This window comes from Populus nigra, chromosome 16 (genome assembly GCF_951802175.1).
Source record: "Populus nigra chromosome 16, ddPopNigr1.1, whole genome shotgun sequence".
NCBI lineage: Eukaryota > Viridiplantae > Streptophyta > Magnoliopsida > Malpighiales > Salicaceae > Populus > Populus nigra.
In genome coordinates this window covers 9,065,469-9,088,667 of record NC_084867.1, presented here as the reverse complement: position 1 = coordinate 9,088,667, position 23,199 = coordinate 9,065,469, and the positions used below count along the sequence as shown (strand labels likewise).

The window sequence follows — 23,199 nt, the reverse complement described above, 5'->3', positions numbered from 1 at the left end:
TATATTACTAAACATGTTATCCTAAGTTTGTTAAGAAAAAGGATAGAAATTAAGGGGTGTTTCATGGGTTTTTCTATAAATTTCTCACCTCTAAAAGATCATATTGTTTAAAGGAAAAAATTAGAGATTTTATAGTTCAAAAGTATGTATTGTTTTGCTAAGTTCAAAGAGGCAATTTACAATTTTTTTTCTTACATTTTATATCATGAAAACTTAATTATAAATAAAAGGTATGCATGTGTGTGATGAATCCAAATAATAATCTTACATCTCAACCAAACTTCAACAAAGAATTTTCTTTTAATTGTGAGTGATGAAACTTTTTATTTCATGAAATGAAGGAAAAACCAAGCATGCAGTGAATGGTTAAAATAATTAGTTTTTTTCTTACATTTTATATCATGAAAACTTAATTATAAATAAAAGGTGTGCATGTGTGTGATGAATCCAAATAATAATCTTACATCTCAACCAAACTTCAACATATAATTTTCTTTTAATTGTGAGTGATTGAAACTTTTCATTTCATAAAATAAAGAAAAAACCAAGCATGCAGTGAATGGTTAAACTAAAAAACAATATGTTCTAAAATTAAACTACAACGCCAATATATATACATGAAAAAAAGTTTAAACTTTCAAGAAACAACTAGAATTTTTCATAATAAAAGTTTGAACTTTAAAGAAACAACAAAAGTTTTTCATAACATGTATGGTTTTTTGTTGGTCCGTTGTATTTCACTCACACGAGTTAAGATATGTATCATATGATAAGTTTTAAACCATTACGACTTAGCATGCAAGACCTTAAAAAAGTAATGCCAAAATGATAATCTCTAGACCATTGATCAATAATAAATTAAAGACCAAAATCAAAACCAATCTTGAACACCCTACAGAACAAATGAAAATATAGCACCTAAAATATCAAGAAACTAACCTAACTAGATATTATATCCTAAAATAATATATACGTGTGTGTGTGTGTAATGGTAAACGCTTTAGAAAATTATAGCTAAAATACTGAAGAGTGTGTAAAACATCCCCAAACCAGACTCAAACTATTATCATCCTTGCACTAATATGCTTTGTCAAGATAATCTAGCATTATCAACTTCATATTTGACACTCGACTCTTTTAAAAAGAAATATCATTATACTCAGCAAGCAATAAGAAGTTTATTTGAATCTTATTGACATCCTATAATATTAAGGGTTAAAATGCGAGGCATCCAAAGACTCTCCTACTAGTATTGAAGTATACCAGCAGTGCATACCAAAGAAATGAATATTGCTAAATAAATCTATCATTGTTTCAATTCATAAATGTTGATAATATTGGATTTCGCCTTAAATTTAGTTTAAGAAAAAAAATGTCTCCTTAAAAAACTACTCATAAAACCATAATCAATCTTCGTCACCATTTTTTAAAAAATTTCTACGGAATCATAAATAAATCCAGAAATTTTACTTTTCCACTTTCAAAAATTATTGGCAATATAACAAATAAGCATTCTGCAAATTTAATAACACCTATTTTAAAAGAAACAACAAATATCTACTTGTCCATAAGTCTAACTTTATATACAAACTTTCACGACCCTATGAAATATATAATGGTGAAGGCGAGACAACTAGTGTTTTGTTATAGGTGTTAGATACAACATTTCATGATCTGAGAAATATGGATTTAAATGTAAAGTTACAATAGAAGAACTAATTCTATTGTGAGTGGTTAAAATAAATTAAAGACTCATTATAATATGTGAATTTAGATGCATGAAAAGAAAAAAAAACAAAGTGTGGAAGAGAATGTTCATAAATAAGATCATTCTAGCTTTGAAGAGGATGAAGGTATAAAAATTAGAGTTACCACTTCTATCTTGAAGCTGAATTCTTTTTTTTTTTCCTTTTCATCTTATGAGCATTCTGGTGACCCCGTTAAACCTATGAATTCCCAAACTCCTCTAGTAAAAATAGGCATCCGTACTTCTTATGCTTTAGTTCATTCATCAAACTTTTTTTTTCTGCATTCTTTATAGATGAAACTTCATCCACGGACTTTCCATTTCAATTCTCCTCTTAACATCCTTTAAGTTGTTTCTCACCTCCAATACAAGAATTCACGTCAATAAGGCCTCATGCATCAATTATGTTGAGACCAAAAAGGACGAGAAGGTATTTCATACAATCCCTGTTAAATCCCTATGTAAGAAATTAGCATATCCCTTGGAATATTAGGCTTTATTCTATTTATGGAACATCAATTTGGGTTGACTAATATAAATAATAGCTAAATGGAATAGCTTTAAATGAATAACATAATCAAATGTGGGATAAAAAAAACCAAACCAATAAGCCCTCATGCATATTAGAAAAAAAATACAGCATATACGAGAATAGATTTGCATTAATCCCTTTTATATCAAAGAGATGATAAGATATTTTATTTTAACAATTTAGTCCAAAAGCAACTAAGCACTTTGACATATGGTTATGGTAGCACTAGAGCATTTTGAAGTGCTATACATTGGTTGAAAAATGATGGGAATGATAAAATTTAAGGTGTAACCTATTGGATTTTTCAAAACACATAAATACAACAAAAATGATAAATTTAATTTTTTATGGGAGTTTCCAAGATCCTGTTAAACAATCTAATGATAAAATCAAATCTTATTTTTTTAGGTTTGATTAACTTTTTGAAGGCTGAATTGTCGTAAATCACAAGTTATCCAAGTATTCGGTCACTAACTGTAATCCACATGAACCACTAGTGAGAAATCTTCTGAAATTCTTTTGAGGAGATAATGATTATTATAACTTAAAGTGCTAGCTATTTTTTTAAATGTTTTAAGTGTTTTTTTATACTGTATATTCTTAAAATTTGTATAACTCACACAAAAGAAATATAAGGCATAACATTTTATTTATAGAAAAAATCTAATAATTCTATAAATGGTAAAATATAAATTTACCTTTTGAATACATATTAGTTCAAAATAATTATAGAAATTTATTCAATTAAGTCCCTACTTGATTTTTCTAGGTCTAAAATTGTAATTCTTTGTATTAATTAGATTTTAGTCCTAAATTTCTAAAACTTATTTATAATCAAGTCACACTTGATTATTTATCCTAGTTTAATTTCTGACCAATGACTCTTAATATGTGTGACCTATTACGTTTTTTAATAAGTTGGTCTAATTATAAATCACAATCATTAATAAAATATGATTAAATAAATTAACTTATTATCAATTCAACAAATCAATTAACTTATATTTAAAGATCAAGTACAATGTTTAATAAAATGTTATGATCCTCCAAATATTAGAAAAGTAAAAAGTGGTTTAACTTAACCTTCCAGTGACCAGTTTCTCATTGTAATTATTATCACGTCATCAGAAATGTTTCAATTTAGACATTATAGAATGGAGTGTGTTTGTTCTATCAAATCATATTTGTTCCCAACAATAGTCATTGATTCTTTGAATAAGATTTTAAACTCTTTTCAAATCTTATTTCACTTTGCGCAAGGATTTCATAATCAACAATATTTGAGACCATATGAAATATTTTTTCTAATTTACATAGGATGAGGAATCCTCTCTTTATCACTCAAATATCTTTATGTAGCTCATGTTATACCTAATATATGCTTGTTTGTTACCCTTGATTATGATAACATGTAGTCATAATCAAAGCATAACATTTCTTATAAAAGATAACTTAGTGATCTTAATTCTAGTTATTGCTTACACAACTGTTATATGAGCATTTTCATAAAAACAAGCAATCTTTTCATGTGAAATTTTCATGCTGATCAATTTAGTGTACATGTCATCTAACAAGCACCTACATATTAGTTTTAAATATTCATCATATATCGACTTATGAGAATAATTATTTCTTTTCATAAAGAAAAGAAATAATATGTACCAGTTTTAATAGAGAATTGACTAAAAATATTTAGGTACAATGCTTTGATGTAATAAAAATGTCATAATTATAACAAGTTTATAATTTTCCTTACAAATCATTTTTTCCTAGGAACTTTATCTTTACTCTAGTTTTATTAACCAAATATTAGATTTATTAATCAAATATAAATGAATATTAAAGATAAAAAAAATCTTTATTAATAATAAATATAGTTTGCATGAACAAAGTCGGTGCTATATATAACCAATCGATTGGCTACAAGACATATACCCTAATAATCTCTCAGTTATACTAAAGTTAATATCTCATGTATCAAATATCATATCACTCTTTATAGTGATAATACTTCCACTGAGATAATAACTTAGTAAAAAGATTTATAAGACTCTCTTGAGTAGGTACTCATTTTATCTTTACATATTTCATTTCTTTAATTCTCTAATCAAATATAATTGTTTAAGTACATGCTTATATCATTGTTGAGAATTTGGTTCTTTTGTTTGTGTAATGGCTCTATTGTTATCACAATATAAGTTACTAAATCAACAATGCTAGGAATCACATCTAGTTTAGTGATGAACTTCTTGATCCAAATAACCTCTTTTATCCCCCTCAAACATAGATGTGTACTCAGTTTCAGTTGTATAATATACCGTGGTCTCTTATTTGGAAGTTTTTCAACTCATAACAACACAATTTAGAGTAAAAACATATTCTGACTGAGATATGTTATTATTAATATTTGATTGAAAACTAGCATATGAATAACCATGAACTAAAAGTTCATCTCTTTCAGATATTGGAAAGACATTCTTAGTTCTTCTTAAGTATTTAAAAATGTTCTTAACTATTTTCTAATGACCCTTATTCGGATTAAATTGGTATCTACTCATTATACTCAAAACATAAAATACATTTGGTCTTATACATTATATCACATACATAATGAATCCTATAGCCAAAGTATAGGGAATCTTTTTCATCCTATCTCATTGAATTCATGTCTTAGGACATGTATCCTGGGAAAGATGTATCCCATGCAAAATTGGTAAATATACTTTTTTGGATTATTTCATGCTAAACCATTTTAGCATTTTATTTATGTACATTTCAATCAACCTTTTAGATTTATCTCTTTAAATATTTATTCCTAATATATAGGTTGTTTCTCTTATATTCTTCATGAAAACATTCTTGGACAACCAGATCTTTACTGACAGGAGTAAAGAAATGTCATTTTCTATCAATAATATATCATCTTCATATAATATTAGAAAAACAACTCCATATTTTTTATGAAATCAAACTGTTTGATTATACTTTCAAAATGGATATTCTAGTTTTTTAAAGCTTAATTGAGTCCATAAATGTATTTTTATATATTGCATACTTTGTTGGCAAATTTTTTAGGTTCAAAACTTTTGGTTTATGTTATATACACATCTTCATAAAGATTTCCATTTAGGAAAGCGGTTTTTACATCTATTTTCCAAATCTTCTAATCACGGTATTAAGCAATAACAGTTTTGACATTTATTTTCCAAATCTTCAAATCATGGTATTAAACTATATCAAACAAAATCTTTAAGGATTTTAACATAGTTACCAGTAATAAGATTTCATTAAAGTTAACCTCATGTCTTTGTTTATAACCTTTGACAACTAGTCTAACTTTGTATATTTGCACATTGCCATTCATATTGTTTTTTCTTTTAAAGACCCACTTATATCCTATGAGTTTTATCCCTTTAAGTGGATCAACGAAGGTCTAAACCTGGTTAATGTACATAGAATGCATCTCAGATTTCATGCCTTAATCTATTTCTCGAAATCAATATTAGATATTGCTTTCATATAGTTGACAGGCTTATCAAGTAAGAACAATTCATCATTTCAGCTTCCATAAAAAGTCCATATCTTATTGGTGTATGTCGTATCCTACCAAATCTACTACGTTCTTGTGCTTCTTAAGCTACAGGTTGAACATTCAATATTATAGTATTGGGCTCAGGTTCCATTTAGATGTCAATTTGTGTTTCTTAAACTTTTTTTAAGTTGTAATTTCTCCTCGCTACTCATTTAAAAAACAAATCCTTTCTCTAGAAATGTAGCATGTTTTAATACAAACACCTTTTACTCAATGATATTTATAAATACTATCTAATAGTTTCTTTTGAATATCCCATAAATTAACATTTATCTGACTTAACTATTAGCTTTTTGGATACACTGTGTTTTACATGAGTGTCACATCCTTAAATCTTTAAATATGATAAGTTTGGTATCCTACATTTCCATATCTTATAAGGAGATCAACAAATTTTGTTGGAACTTTATTTAAAAGTTAAGCAACAATTTGTAGGGCATATCCTTAAAAAGAATGTGGAAGGTCTGCATAGCTCATCATGGACCACACCATATCCAATAGGGTGAGATTTTTTCTTTTATAAACTTTATTATGTTATGATGTTCGCGAAAGTGTCCATTATGAGAGAATCTCATTCTCTTTTAGATAATCTTAAAAATTTTGACTAAAGTATTTACCACCATGATCGAATTAAAGTATCTTAATACTCTTTCTAGCTTGTATTTCAACTTCAGTTTTGAATTATTTTAACATTTCAAGTTTAAATTTTTATCAGATATATATAACTATATCCAATATGGTTATCAGTACATGTTATGAAATACATATATCCACCTATGACATAAATCATCATTGGTCCATAAACATCTGTATGTATTATACCTAACAATTTATTAGATCTTTCACTCTTTCTAATAAAAGTTGTTTTGGTCATCTTACTCAATAAATAAGCTTCACAAGTTTTATATGATTCATAATAAAAAAAGATTAAAATATCCTTCTTTATTTAACTTGGTGATTCTTGTTTCATTGATATGATCTAATCTATAATGTCATAAATATAATGGATATTGATTATTCAATTTATTCTTCTTGTTGTTTATATTGAATATGGGCATTTCAAGCTTAAGTATATACAAGCAATTTGTATAAATACCAAAACCATGATAAACATCATTATTATAAAATAAATAACATTAATCTTTAGTAATAAATTTTAATTAATTCAAAGCTAAGTAAGAAATGGATATGATGTTTTTAGAACATACTAGAATAAAATAACATTTACTAAGTTTTATTAATATTCCACTTATCAAAGTTAATGCAACAACTCTTACTCTATTGGTAACACATAAGTCTATGGTTTCTTTATACAATCATGAACATACCTAAGACAGAAGCTTCAATAAGGTTTTTAGCCTTTACAATTACAATATAGTCTTTGCAATTCCTCCTCCAGTGACTTTTTTTTGTCACAATGATGACAAATACCCTTGTTTTTCTTGATGCTTCAAGTAGGCTTATGTGATTTTGATGTAAAGATTATAAGACCAAGTCAACTCTTAACTCATAGTTTATGACAAAGCCCAGATGATCCAATTTCTCATTTAACCAATTATTTTTTAAATATAGAGTTTATAAAGGAACTTTCTATCATCTTGCAGTGGAACAATTCCTTAGAGGCTTTATACCTCTCAGTTACACTAATTACATCAAACAACTCTTTGAGATGTATAATTATAATTTGGGCATCCATTCTCCCATGATGTCTTTGAAATTCAAGTAATATGCTAGCTAACATTATACATATAGCCTACTTACCATCATTATTATGAAGTTAATATTCATTCCTAAGTTCGTTATCAACATCTTTATTAAGGGGATGAAGAATCAAATTTTCCAGATCATATAACATTTTTTCTTGTAGATAACAATTCTCATATTTGATACTAGTCCAAAAAGTTTGGTCTGGTCATTTTATTAGCATCAAGTATGTTATGAAGGGATTTATTATTACTTATAGTGGTCTATCAACTTATTCATGTAAAGGTTGCAAGTTATTGGTTTCATGCATGCATATTTATAATTAAATTTAGAAAAGATATTTAATCATAATTTGATCTCCTACCATTCAAGATAAATTGGATGAGAAAAAGATTTACAACCTAGATGAATAAGTAGAAAAAAAAAGGCAAGACACTTAGATTTTATTTCACATTATAACATTTTAACTAACAAAAAACACAATCACATTGGTTTTTTAATATCCATAATCATACATTATGAATAAAACACATTAATATGCATAATCAAATATAATGCATGCTTCAATTCTAATTATTAGCTTTATATGCAATTTTAAAATAATATTTCTAACACTTAGAAATATTATATCAAATTCAATTTGATAATTTTCCAAACTTAATAAATTTTATTCAATACATATTTTATTTGAAAACTATTTTTTTAAAATTTAATAATAAATATTAATCATATTACTTTTTTTTATTAACATCCAAAACTATTTTAGGATTAATTAAATAAAATTGTTTGGCTTCAAAAACTCTATTTATTTTAGAAAAGTTATTTTTCTAAAGTAGTTTAATTAATTCTTAATCCAATTAGGATATTACAAAAATCAAAACAAAATGGAATTAAACACTTTAATTCAACCCTAGTCAATTTAGGAAAATTAATTATATAATTAATTTAATTTAGAATTTTAATTTTAAAATATAAAATCAACATTTTATAAATTAAGAGGTACAATCATAATTCTACCCCAAATGCCCAAACTAAATAAGGTATAAAGTATAATGGTAAAATAGTAATTTAGACCCTAAAATATATTACATGGGTAGAATCATAATTCTGCCCCTCCTTGTTTTTCTTTTTGTTGGTGGCTATAGCAATATAAGGGACTGCCGCTTACGCTACACAATCACCAACATGAGGCTTCTACCTCGCGTTGAGTTTCCAACAATGCCTAGCGCTGCTAGCCATGCACTTAGCACAATTAGAAATATCTTTGGCGGTTGTGTATCCACTAAACATGATTTTATGAGGATTTTGGCCAGATCTAGAAAACCCATCTAGATTTGACGAGAATAGTAATTGGGCATTATATTTAAAAAAAAATGAGAGAAAAATTATACTTGGAAAAGAAATTAAACATGAATTAAATTCATAATTAACGCCATCAATAATAAAAAAATGTAATTAGCAACCCTAATTATCTAACGATAGCTATGATACCACTGTTGGATTTCCTGAAAGATATAAACACAATGTAAATGATAAATTTAAAATTTTTCAGGAGTTTCAAAAATCCTGTTAGACAATCTTAAGATCTTTTAGGGTGTGAGCGAGGATTACTTCAAGGTTGGGTTGTTCAAACTACAAGTCGTCTAATTATCTGATTTCTAATAGTAATCCATACAAACCACTAATGAGAAATCTCTTAAAACCCTTTTTAGGAGAGATGGATTATTATGTCTTTGATTGCCGACTCTTTCTTTTTGTGTTTGAGGTGTTTCTTTGTATTGTATATTCTGTAACATCTGTACAACTGGCACATAAAAAATATAAGGTATAACATTCTATTTATAGAAAAAACCTAATAGCATTATAAATGACATAATATCAATTTGCGCCTTGAATAGTATCATATATATTATTTCAAAATAATTTTAGAAATTTATTCATTTGAGTTTCTATTTGATTTTTTATTTGATTTTTCAAGATTTAAAATTTTAATTCCATAAATTAATTACATTCTATTCCTTAATTTTTAAAATTTATTTATAATCAAATCACACTTGATTAGTTATTTTATTTTAATTTATGAACAATGATTCTTACTAGATGACCCATTAGGTTCCCTAATAAGTTGGTTTAAATATAAATCATAATTTTAAATAAAATAGAATTAAATAAATTAAATAATCTAAATCATTATCAATTCAATAAATTGATTAACTTATATTTAAAGATTAAATACAATATCTTGCAAGGTGTCATGATCTCTCAAATATTAAAAAAATCAAAAGTGATTTGACTTAACCTTTCATTGACTAGTTTCTCAGTGTAATTATTATTTCTTCATCGAAAATGTTTCGATTTAGATATTATAGCATGGAGTGTGTCTATTCTGTCAAATCATGTTCGTTTTCAACACCATAGTCATTGATTTTTTGAATAATATTTGAAATTTTTTTCAAATCTCATTCCACCTTGTGTACGAATTTCACAATCAATAATATTTGAGAACAAATAAAATATTTGTCTAATTTACCTAAGGTGATAAACTCTCTTAATCACTATAAATACTTTCATGTAGTTCATGTTATACCCAATGTCTGCTATTTTGTTACCTTTAATTAGAACAACGTATAGTCAGATGAAAACATAACATTATTTATATAATATAATTTAGTGATTTTAAGTTTAAGAATCACTCATACAATTGTCACATAATTATTTATATAGATACAAGTGATTTCTCCATATAAAATTCTCATACATGTCAATTCAATGTCTATATCTATATAATAATTATAACAACTTTGTAATTTTCTTTGCAAATCATTTGTCTCTAGGATTTTATTTTTATTCTAGTTTCATTAATCAAATTAATCAAATATAAATAAATATTATAGATAAAAAAAATTCTATTAATAATAAATATATTTTATATAAACAAAATCAATATCAAATATAACCTCCTAGACATATATTCTAACATAAAAAGTCAAAAATACGCGAGACATTTCCATTTGTTTTTAACTTGGTTATCTTGACTGATCAGTTCCTACTTATGCCTTGTTACGCCAATTCCTACAGCCTCGTGCGAGCAAAACTGCATAACTACAAAATAAAAGAATAAAAGAGGTTGACAACGATGTAAGCATATCTACAATCTAAAGGAAGCCAACAAGATCTGGGCAATCTTTCACACAATGCAGGCACAATTTTTTTATGGCTAGAAGCAGATATTTGTAACAATATGAAGTTTTCAGCCACTATTTATTTCATTAGCTGACAATTTTTTGTGCTTAATTGTAGGACAATACACTAAAGCTTTTGGGAACTGTTGAAAACATTTGATTATACTGTTATCCATAACTACTTCTACCAATAACTTTACTTCTAATAAGCCACACTCTTTCCTGCTCACCTCACACAACTATTCAATCAAAAGAATGCTTCTTGCTTCAGGAAGAAAAAGATGAACATATATTTATAATGTTTGAATCATATATGTACACATGATCTAGGAAAATGTTATAGATAGCTGGATTCTATGTTATAAAACCTCCATCTTATCTGTTTTTCCAAGCAAATCACCAGTAGGATCTACAACTTTAAGTGTTCAGGAGAGAATAGTAATGCTCTCTCTTCGGGGGGGAAAGTGGCCACGTATGGCTGTTTTGGAAATCCTAAAACTATTTTGTTCATTCTGGTCATGATAATTTTACACAATAATATAGTAGAGGACAGGAATCATCATGGGTTTCCTTTCTTTGCTGGCTGCCACTTTTCTTGGTGCATTTACGGCAAAGCTTACCGTGTGTATATAGAAGACAATTCAGATCAAATTTTAGTTCCTTTGGTATGCGATGATTGAGATGAAGATATGTCTTATTGCGGTCTGCCACTGGTGGTACCCAACCAATGGCCTTTGCAATTTCAAACACCTGCAACATGTAAGTTTTTTGTGTAAACTGGTTTGAAGTTCGAACTAGTCCAAAAGATATCTTGTGATGAAAACTTTGAAATACTTATGAACAAGACAACACTCACATGCGTGTCCACTGGGAAATCATCCTTCTGAAGGTTGAACATCAAAACACAAGCTACCTGCCGTGTATTTCACAATTATTAATTTCTTGAACAATTGGGATAGCAACACAAATGTTGAAGATGGCAAAGTTTTAACCATAATAACATATACAACTAAATAAATAAATAAATTACCAATACAAATGAAATTTAATGTAATACCAAATCTAATACAATTTTAATCAATTGGCAAGGTAAATTAACAGTAACTTCTGGTAACATAATGTTTGTTTACAGTAGATTCTCATGAAACATGAAAACATGCATATGAAAATAGGTGGGCTTGTGCTCATGCAAGACAAAGAAAAGAGTATTTGATTCCCAAGTTAAGGAGTACAAATGGGTGTTCGTGAAATTAATTACATGTTAGGCAAACCAACAATCATAAAGAAAGCATGACAACTGATAATTGCAAACACTAATATTAGCTTTTCTTTGTTTTCACAGTCTACATGCTAGAACAATAGTGTTGAGGAATTTATATACGTGGACCTTGACCTTAACAGAAAAGAAAAATGCTAAAATCCCTAGGAAGAAACCAGAAGGTACTCCCTGAAATGTGTGAGCAATAAAATATCAGTTCCCACCAATCAAACAGCTCTACACTTTGATTTTGGGTGATTCAATGGGGAAAACATACTAATTCTAGCAAAAGTGACAGTTAACCAGCTTGTGTTTTTTACTATATTTTATGGCCCTATTATTTTCTATTCAGATTACAGGAAACATTGCTGAAAGCATGGTTTAGTTCATTTCAGCTTACACATAGACCATAGTCTAGTCCTCGCATTCCTTATCCAAGTTTGGAGGGAAGATAATCAAATAAAAAGGTAAAATTTTTGGTAAACAGTACTAGTCCAGCCAAATCTAGCAGATAATCAAATAACAGTTTCAAAGTTTCATTCTTGCTAACCAACTTCTGGAGATCACAAGGACAATTGTAGTACCATGGCTCCACCTCCCTAAAGTGTTAGATGGAGTTACTTTTCTTAGGCTTTGGGATCTACAATATATCCTTGCACGCCTGCTGGATCAACAAAATAAAATCAGAACAGAACAGCCACAGACCAGGGCAGGACAGGCAGTGGCTGTACATCTGGGTGACATCATTATTTCTCCATATGCCCATCTCCAAAAACCATAAGCTGAGGCTGCTTTCAGGGTAATTGGGCCTACATAAATATTAAGGATCACCAAATAGCGCTAGGTGCAAAGTCAGTAATCAAAATTATATTGTCCAAACATGTCCGTCCTATCTTGGCAAAAGGAATTAACTATCTCTGCTTTCATACTCATCCTTTCTCTTTATGCAAGATATCATCCATGTATCCTCTTGTCAATACTCATAAACTTGCAGTAATCACTGCCCAATGTTTCTGAATTTTTTGTCTACATTGTTCCAATATTTCAATCCAGTTTCCATTACCTCTATTAGCCTTTTCTTTACTGAACTGCACTAGCAGACAGTACAAGACTCTCTCCCCCAGCATATTCCTAACTCCTTTTCTTATAAGTTTAAGAGAGTTGAAGAAGAATCTAGTTCATCAAAAAATGCCTATCTCGAAAAATAATATAAATGTTTGCATCCAAAATTTACAAAACTGTATTTTTGTGATGTGACATGATTGAGTTAAATATAATTTGAATGGAAAGGCCAGAACATTGCTATCTTGCCAATAATAATAATAATAAAAAAAAACTAGAATGAGGCAACATGAAATGAAATGAAATGAAATGAAATGATAATCTTCAAGTTCAGCTGATGCCTTCGCAAGGGGAAAAAAAGAGAGAGTTACTCCACCTTTCTGAAGATAATGACAATTTATTGAGTATTAAAGCAAACCCTATATCCCACAAAACCAGGCAAAAAACATAAATAAACATCATATAATTTCCAACATCTTTCCTTTTTAACTAATGTATCACATAAAAGAGAATCCAGATATGGCAAACACAAGTATCATACAGCAATGTATACAACAACAAACATGTATGTGCAAAATTAAATACATGTACATTTTAAATCAAGGAGCAAAACTGCAACTGAGGCTTGAATTAGACATTAGTGGGATATATATAATTTCCATAGCATGTGCATGAGCCTAGTTGAAGCAATGAAACCAGATAAAAGATATTAACAGAAGATGGCATAATCAAAACTTTTCATGAAAACCAAACGGCTGGCTTCCATTGTTAAAAACATTTCATGGATACCTACCAAATTAGTTATATTTTTAAGTGCTAATCTATTTTTCAATTATTAGCAGATGAATAGCTAACTAATAGAATGGCATAATGATGTCATTGATAGAAAAGTTACTGTCTTGGGTCCAATTCCTTTGAAATGAGAGAGCTCAGCCTTAATTTCAGCAACTGACAAATCTCGAAGGTACTCCAAGCATAATCTTCCTTTGTTCTCCATCAAAGAACTCAATATGTTCCTAATGCAAGCAGCCTTTGTTGGAGCTAACCCTCCACATCTTATGGCATTCTCTATAAATTTTGATTCAGCAGCAAGTACCTTGAACAGAAACAACAGTAGACCATTCAAAACCAAGCCAATGCATAAAAATATCAGTTCCAACAACAATTAAGAAATTCTACAAAAGTTTAATCACCCATCACGCCAAAACAAAGAAAGAGCCTCATAAGAAAGAAAATACACACACACACACAAGACATGAAAAATGTTGGTCCAAAAACATATCAAATTGGCTCCAACTTTCCATTTATTATCAATTAAATGAGCTGTGCCCATCAAAACCAGGTTCAATAACACTCATAAATTCCAAAAAATTCAATTACAAGCAAAAGAAAGCGCGAGATTTGTAAGCACAGCAAATAAAAAAGGGACAAGAAGATTTACAAAAACAGAGAGAAAATTTAAACTTACATTTTCCCAAGTTGGAAAGGCAGACTTGAGATTAAGAAAAGCCCTTTGAGAATTAACCTCTGTAGTATTCTGGGATAGCACTGTTTTCACTAAACCATCCAAAACACTCTCCTCCTCCTCCTCCTCTTCTTCTTCCACTTTCACCCCATTGTCATTCTTTTCATCACAATTGTTGATTAAGTGGGAGGACTCTTCTTTGTCTTGTAGAGTTATTAAATAGGGTCTCTGTTTGCGATACTTTGCAAACTCTTGAGGAAAGCCGTGGAAGGCCAAGAGAGAGTCTCGTATGGCTCTACATTCTTCAGGTGTAGGTCGAGCGTGAGTTGGAAATGGCTCTTCTTCTTTAATGTTGCTTACGGTTTCGGCTGATTTTTTGTTGGTTCGAGGTTTAAGCTCATGCTGTTGCTTTCTTTTGTGTCCGGTCTGCATATTTTTCTTTCAGTCACAGAAGTGAGGGTTTAGATGGAAAGGCGAAAAGGTACCAAACCCTCAAAAACTATTGGTCCGAATTAGTCCTTGAACTTAATTGAGAATTTGATTTTGATCCTATTAGTTTTAGGGTGGATTTTATTTTTATTTTTATTTTTTTAATGGAATATTAATACTTGGATTTTGGTGCAATAAATAACCCCAGGGATTCGCCATTTAGGGATTTTTTCTGCTTCTTCTTTTCTTTCTTTTCGTTTTTGCACCCTTATTTTTTACCAAAATCGTGTCCCTCCTCTCTCTTTTTATTTTTTTGTATTTATTTGACAAATAATTTAAAATCTCACATAAAGATGCCTATTTTCTAATTTTCCTTGATTTTAAAATTAAAAAGCAAAAATTCACTTTGAAAAAATAAATATATGAATTTAAAAATAATGATTTCTGGCCTATATATTATATACAAAATAAATAAAATAAAAAATAATGACAAGGGAAACAACTTATGAGCACTTCATTGTTTTTGCACAATACTCACCATAACACAACTTTAGCCAGGCACAAAACATTATCCACCTCGGCCTTCTCCACTGAAGTGTCGTCTCCAAATATCAAAACTACGCTCTGGCAATCGGAAAGACTTCATGAAAATTCTTCATGTTTCTCTGCCATCTCCATCTAGCTTTTCATTTGGGCAGGAGCATGATCGAAGATCATGCTTTATGATCGACAAGCCATGGGCACGTCCCTCTCAAAAAAGGCAATCAAAGAAATACAATGTGTGAGTCCCACGTTGCCGCTGTCCTTGCTCGGTTTCTTACAACAGATGCTCCTATGTGCCTAGCTATAGTAACACACTCCATTACTAGTGCCTCTTGGAACATTCATGGGTATTTCAAATTGCAAGCAATCTCAATTGATGTCTTAAAAAAAAACAGAAAAGACAACACCAACTTGGTTGTTCAACCCAGACAAGAAATGAGAGAGAAGCCATGATGAACACATGAATTGTCAACGTGAGGCGCTGCATGTCTCTCCAGTGGCTAGTTCAATGTTATCATGTTGTTTAAAAATATAGTAATAATTATTTTTTAAAAATTTTTTATTAAAAAAATTATTTTTAACATCAACTCATTTATTAAAACAATTTAAAAATAAAAAAAATAATTAATTTTTTTTTTAATTTTTAAAATTTTTTCAAATCCATACCTGCATGGAGTGAGAGACCGAGTGGGAACTTTTCGAATAAACAAGATTGGTATCCTATTTTTTGACGGGATCTTTGCAAAAGACAATCAGTATCCTATTTTATGACAGGACCAGCATCCTAATTTCAATACCCTGTCTGCAGAAAACTCCATCCACTTGTGAAAAAACCAAATGGGCAATGATTCATCTAACGAATTCTCTCTTTACTGAAATTTTTTCATCCGTGTTTACATGGCGATTAAAGTCTAGTCAATCAGAACGCCATTCCCTGCATCTTATCCCTTTTTCCCTTACAGTACACAGAGGAAAATACAGATTTATAAAGGGCAGGTAAAATAACTATATACATATTGAACAAATGACCAGGGAATTGCTACGCATCAATGCACAGCTCAGCTAAAACATATCATAACTATTTTCTCATTTGCAACAGAGGCACCGGGTCCAAATCTTGATTTGATGTGAGAAAAAGAGGAGAAAACTGAAAGCTCTTTCAAACTCATCATTCCTTCACAAATTCATTTCAACCACAGCCTAAACTTTTTGGAAATAAAAAGTTCCATTTAACACTTGACAGGCGAATGGCGAGCACCAGAATACATTCATACATGTGTGTGTGTGTGTGTGTGTGTGTGTGTGTGTGTGTGTGTATAACAGAGAGTAGCCTACAACATCCCGAATCCAACATAGACAGGTGAGCTTTGCCAAATGCCAAGGGGAAAGTGGGAAGCATACCTAACATTCCCATCATAAATGTAACGTACCCAGAAAACCACTAATAGAAGAGGACACAGCGCAACAAACGCAGCCATTCAAGAACAGGTCAATATGGGATAATATAATAAAAATCCTGGGTCTTGGCACAAACAATGTAGTGGTCAGCTCCAATAATTATGCATGTGCATACACTTACAGAGATAGATCATATCATTAGTGAAATATCCAACAATACTAAATCCAAATTTTGTTTCTAATCTCTATTCCAAATCCTAGCTATTTATGTACATATCCAACACATTCCAAATATATTACAGCTTTGATTACCATCAACCGAACTCAACAACAATAAGAGAAAGAAAGGGGCATAAAACATATTCCCACCTTCACACCCACAAAGATGTATCAATAAACAAAAGACAATAAATAATGACAGACTCTACAAAAATCAAAAATTAGTGGAGTTTGGACCAGGCAAATTTCTGCCACCAGCTCGGTACCGAGTCCGACTGATTCCACCTGATTCCAAAACCTCTTCCCAACAAATTTCCTCGTCCTCCTCGTCTCTCCCTCTCATCATCATCAAAATCCTCTTAGCTTTCTCTCTTGCTCTATTACTCCCTCGCTCTTCAATCTCCCTCAACACCTCCACAGCTCTTGCCTCCTTAGCCAATCCCTTAAACCTCATACTCCCATGACTCAACGCAAACAATGCAGCCACGCAATTCTCCCGAATCACCTCTGAATCCCCTCCACCACCCTCCCTCAATATCCCCACCAATATTGCCACCGCATTAGCATCAAGCATGGCCGACCTCCCTTCATTACAAGCAGCCAAATTACACAACACAAGCAGCAACCTACTCGCCAGATCACCCGATTTCACCATACTCAACAACATCGAAACAGCCCCAAGTTTCACCAACTTAACCCGATTGCTCTGTATTAAACTCAAATGATACAAGGCCAATGAGGAATCATGGCGAGCTCTCTCACTCTCTGCCCTCAACATGTGCATCAACGGCTGCAACGCACCTAAAACACCAATTGCCATTTTATTCTCATCCTCTAAAGCTAAACTAAATAAAGCACCAGCCGCGTGCTCTTGCGCTTCATCAAATCCCCCTTTCAACACATCAATCAATAGAGGAATAAAACCAGACCGCACAATTTTCACCTTATTTACTTTCTCTAACGACAAATTAACAAGTGAAGCAATGGCATTTGTTTGGACAGAAAAATATCGTGACGGAAATAAAGTACGAAGAGCAGAGAGTAATCGTGGCGTACAAAGTGAAACTCTGGTTTCCTCTTTCGTTCTCGTGATCTTTCGTAGCGAAATCAGACCTTGTTCTTGATCGCGTACATCAAGACTCTTAAGCTTTTCCAGTATCTCATCTTCTTCACGCGACAATTTAGGATTTTCGGTTACGGTTAGGGTTTCGGATTCCGCAATCGAATTGGACGACGATGAAGTGGAAGAATAACACGCTGGCCGAGTCGCGAGAGGCAAAGGAGTGAGTGGACTCGCTGATGGAGTGGCGGCTGTGTTGACAATTACAGATTCCTCGGAGGAGCTGGAGTAGAAATGGTTGACTCGGTGAGTCAACTCAGTGTTGGCATGGGAAAACAAAACCGGAGGGTTTTCAGCTACTGCTTTGAGCAACTCCCTCTCGGAAACTCTAATATCTGGACTTAACTGCATCGACTTGGATAACGATGATGCTGACGGGGACGAGAATTTCATTTTCTCACGGATAATTTCCTCGAGGGAGGAGTAATCCGGTGCGGGGGGGTGTTGGGTGCCTGAAGAATCACACCAGTTTTGAATCGTTGTTTTGATAGCTAAATTGGGGATTACGTTGGTGAAATCAGGAAGGGAGTTGTCTTGGAGGGTGGGGAAAAAGCCTAAATCGTGACAAACTTGGACGGAGAGCCGCTCGAAGGTTTGGCCAGAGGAGACAACAACGGGGTCGAACATTAAGGATCCAGAAATGGGGCAAAGGAATTCTTTAGGAGGTTGTTGTTGTTGATGTTGGGTTTGTGTGGGTTTTGAGCGAGAATAAAAGGAGATTTTCCACCTGCGCTTCCCATTTCCACCCATGGCTTGTGATGTGAGTGAGAGAGAGAGAGAGAGAGAGAGAGAGAGAGAGATTGCGAAAGGATTGGTTGGGATTAGGATTAGGGTTTGGATTCAGTGCATGGAGGAGAACTGGTGTTTGGCTTGAAGAGACTGAGCCCGTCGTCTATTTCTACTCTACCGCGTAAAAGCAGCAGGGGCCTAGAGAGCTTGACTGTTATTTTTTCTGGATTCTGCTGGCGAGGAAAGGAGAGAAGAAGGTTTTGGACTGGAGGCACTCGTAGATAAGCGACTACTTGCCTTAAAGTTTAGCCCTGATTTCTTCGGGTATTTACGAGATTGTCTTTTCATATATATATATATATATAACGAAGGAATTGGTCTTGGTAGCTGGCAAAATTACCTCGGCAAATTAGTTTGCTGTTTGACCAGTCATGAATGCTCTCGCTGTTGTGTTTTTTTTTTTTGCTCTAAATAAGGTGAGGTAGCAGGCAAAGTATTATTGCTGATTACCACGCCAACGCAATTATTGATATACTGCTTTTATAATAATAATAATAATAATAATAATATTGTCAAATGTAATGATAGTAAAGAGCAATACTGGTAAAAATGTTGGCATTTCTATGGTTAAGACTAAAGAGTAATTCCACATGCTTTGATTAGTCCCACTGAAATGATAGGCTAGCATGATTTACCTAAATTAATATTCTTCGAGAAATGGATAAGCGTACACAAGCTTTGCCGCGGGATGACAAAATCCTGTTTTTGACGTAAAACAAAATGTTAAGAAAAAAAAGTTATGGGATTTTACTTCTTGGATAAATATTAGTAATTTAAATAAAAAATAACAACAAAAAAACTGAAAAAACATTAATTAAGCCTATTTAAATTACTAAACAACTTAATGTTAAAAAGCAAAATTTTAAAAAAAATAATTTAAAAAAACAACAAAAAATAGATTTCAATTAAACTGGGCTAATTCGCAAACTCCGTAATCATGAGTATAAGACTGAGATAATCTCATTAAAAAGATAGTATGGAAAAAAGTCTGAATAGTAATTTTTAATAAATCAAATGAGAACGCGATAATTCCATAGAAACAAGTTGAAAAAAAAAATGAAACTCAATTTCTATTAAATAAAATGTTGAAATACAAAATTAAGAAAAAATATAATTAAATAAATAAATAAATAACTCGATCTGAGCACATTCACATTAAGATGCAAAATCTCTGACCTAGTAATCGTAATATCTAGGTAACTCAATAGAAATGAAAGGGAAAAAAAGTATGAAAAACATTTTCCAATAAATGAATGATGAAATTGAAATAAATCAATTTAAAAAAAAAATAACAAAAGTCAACTGAACCGATGATTCTAGTCATAAATCCAAGACTAACCCTATAAAAGGCAAACCGTAAAAAATGACGTAGCAAAACTAAAAAAAAAACTAAAATAAAGGGGAAAAAAGGGAGCAAACCCGGGCAACACATCTTAAACCTGATAGAATCTCTAAAACTCGTAACTTATGAAATGAAAGCAGGAAAAAAAGTTCAAATGTCAATTCCTAACAAATAAAATGAGAAAGTGATAACTTCATAGAACAAAAAATAAAAAGAAAAAAGTTGAAACTCAATTTCTAGCAAATAAAATGTTGAAGGATAAAAACTAAAAAAAAATTATAAATATATATAAAAAAAACTCGATCTGAGCACGCTTGGGTCAAGATACAAAATCTCTAATTTGGTCGTGATGTCAGGGTAATCATGTTTGAAAGGACATCAAATAAAATCATGAAACTCAATTATCGAACAACCTAATGTTAAATGATACAAACAAAAAAAATCAATAAAAAAAAAAAGAAAAAAAAAATTCGAGTCAACCTGGTTTAACTCACTAACCCCACGACTATGACTACACAATTAGGACAACCCAATAGAAATGAAAGGTAAAAAAAGTATAAAGAACATTTTCTAATAAATGAAGGATAAAATTGAAATAAATTCATTTTTAAAAAAAAATTAACAAAATTCAATCGTGTCAACTTTTAAAATTGATGATTCTAGTCATGAACCTAAGACTAACCCCATAAAAAGCAAACCGTAAAAAAATAACAAAGCAAAATTCTTAAAAAAAACTGAAGCTTAAATAAAGTAAAAAAAAAAAACAAAGTAAACCTGGGCAAATATCATAAACCTGGTCTATTTTCTAAAACTTGCAACCTATAAAATGAAAGCAGGAAAAAAAAGTCCAAATGTCAATTCATAACAAATAAAATGAGAAAATGATAACTTCATAGAAAGAAAAATAAAAAGAAAAATGTTGAAACTCAATTTCTAGAAAATAAAATGTTGAAAGATGAAAATTAAAAAAAAAATAAAATTAAAAAAAGGTTGATTTGAGCCCACCCAGGTCAAGATGCAAAATCTTTGACTCATGCATGATATTAGGATAATCGCGTTTGAAAGAAAACTAAATAAAATCATAAAGTTCAATCATGAAACAAACCAATTTCAAATGACAAAAATAAAAAGAGAAGTTTAGTTAAAAAAGGCTAAAAAAAAAAATCAGAGTCAACTCGGGTTAACCTGCTAACCTTACGATCATGGACACAGGATCAAGATAACACAATAGAAAAGAAAAGAAAAAATATTCAAGAATACTAATATCTAATACATCAAAATGTTGAATGATGAAATTTAAAAAAAGAACCAAAAAAATTAACTCATGTTAACTTTTGATCCCGAGACTACACTCATAAAAGGCAAACCAAGAAAAAATAACAAAGCAAAACATAGCAATAAAAAAAAATAGGGATCAAATTTGATAGAAAAAAACCCATGAAGAATGAAATGGTAAGAAAAAAACAATCTAAAAAAATGATATCAAACAAAACAAATAATGATCAAGAAAATGAGGATCGAACTTGAAAGATTAAAAAATGAAAGGGGGTGAAATTAAAAAAATATTTTTAATTTTATAGATGATTCAAAATAAAAAATAGCTATTAAAAGAACATAGATCAAATATGAAAAATAAAATAAAATTGAAGGAGTTGGTCTGAAATTTTAAAAAGGCTAACACGAGATTTTAAAAAAAAAAAAGAAGAAGAAGAAGAAGAAGGAAAAAGAAATGGTTGCTAGTGTCAAATCACTAGCGCGTGTGGCACACGCTCCTCCCTATTATATAGGGGAGGCAAGACCTTCCAAACACCACATCGAAATATTTAATATATGATCAATTACAATAATGTCCCTGAGTAACCTTCAAATTGACATTAAAACCAATGCAAAATGATAAAAAATCTTTTGTGAGAGAGTTATGTTGATTTTTTCTTTAAGGGCATCAAAATAATTATACTATTTTGAAAAAAATAAAAAAAACTAAATGTTTCTTGACTTGCATTATATTTATAAGATTAGTAATATGGTTAAATTAGTAAATTTATCATGTAATAAAAAATAAAATAATTAATCTAATCTTATACAATTTATAAAAGATAATTATGTCACGGTAAAAAAACCATCTTACTCTCAATATCAAGTTCAAATATTTTATGACTTACAAAAAATTTTGTAATTACACTATATAATGAATATAATTTTGAGTCTCGGTGAACAATAAATTTTTTAAAGGGATTTTTTAAAATTATTTTTCTATTATTTTCTTTTATTCTGTTTTTTTATTTGTTTGTAATTCTCCTTATTAAACATATTATTAATTTCAGTAATAATGTAAAGGTATCTGGTTGCATTGTCATTGAAGTAGACATATATTATATTCATACCGCACTTATTCCATAGATTATCTTATGGTTTTTACAAATCATTGTGCGACTTGGTACTAGTTTTTCATGACATATCCTATGGCCACATAAAATTTTCAAGCACGAGATTTATTATTAAAGTTGTAGAATTATAATATGATATATTATGTGATTCCACGTAATAATTCTTTTTTTTTTTAATAAAAAGGACATCAAAACAACAGCCTCTTCTAAATAGAGTAGAAAATATCTAATTGCTTTTATGGGGTAATAATCATGGTTGGAGAGTTGAAAAGAATAACTTGTCAAAATGGCGAGAGATGCAGACACAAAGGCATTATTATGATTATTTTTAAAGTGTTTTTTAAAAATATATTAAAATAATATATATATATATATATATATATATATATATATATATATATATATATATATGATTTTATCGAGGAATTTC

The 23,199-nt window shown here is 30.3% G+C and overlaps 2 protein-coding genes across 3 annotated transcripts; both read right to left on the bottom strand.

The window, feature by feature from the left end:
- Positions 1-10,463: 10,463 nt before the first annotated feature.
- LOC133675307 (putative DNA glycosylase At3g47830) lies at positions 10,464-15,658 on the bottom strand. Of its 2 annotated transcripts, XM_062096648.1 has the most exons (6): positions 15,510-15,658; positions 14,546-14,980; positions 13,973-14,173; positions 11,614-11,670; positions 11,378-11,507; positions 10,464-10,677 (listed from the first exon to the last, which is right to left on the bottom strand). In XM_062096648.1, the coding sequence occupies exons 1-6, from the start codon at positions 15,510-15,512 to the stop codon at positions 10,622-10,624; spliced, it is 882 nt and encodes a 293-aa protein (XP_061952632.1). In that variant the 5' UTR covers positions 15,513-15,658; the 3' UTR covers positions 10,464-10,621. The 2 variants fall into 2 exon arrangements, with proteins under 2 accessions (XP_061952632.1, XP_061952631.1); XM_062096647.1 differs by lacking the exon at positions 10,464-10,677 and having other exon boundaries at positions 11,024-11,507; positions 15,510-15,647.
- A 1,379-nt stretch (positions 15,659-17,037) lies between these two features.
- On the bottom strand, positions 17,038-19,247 carry LOC133676224 (U-box domain-containing protein 38-like). Its single transcript, XM_062097848.1, has one exon. It carries the CDS (start codon positions 18,999-19,001, stop codon positions 17,346-17,348), a length of 1,656 nt encoding a protein of 551 aa, XP_061953832.1. The 5' UTR covers positions 19,002-19,247; the 3' UTR covers positions 17,038-17,345.
- Between the last annotated feature and the right edge of the window lie 3,952 nt (positions 19,248-23,199).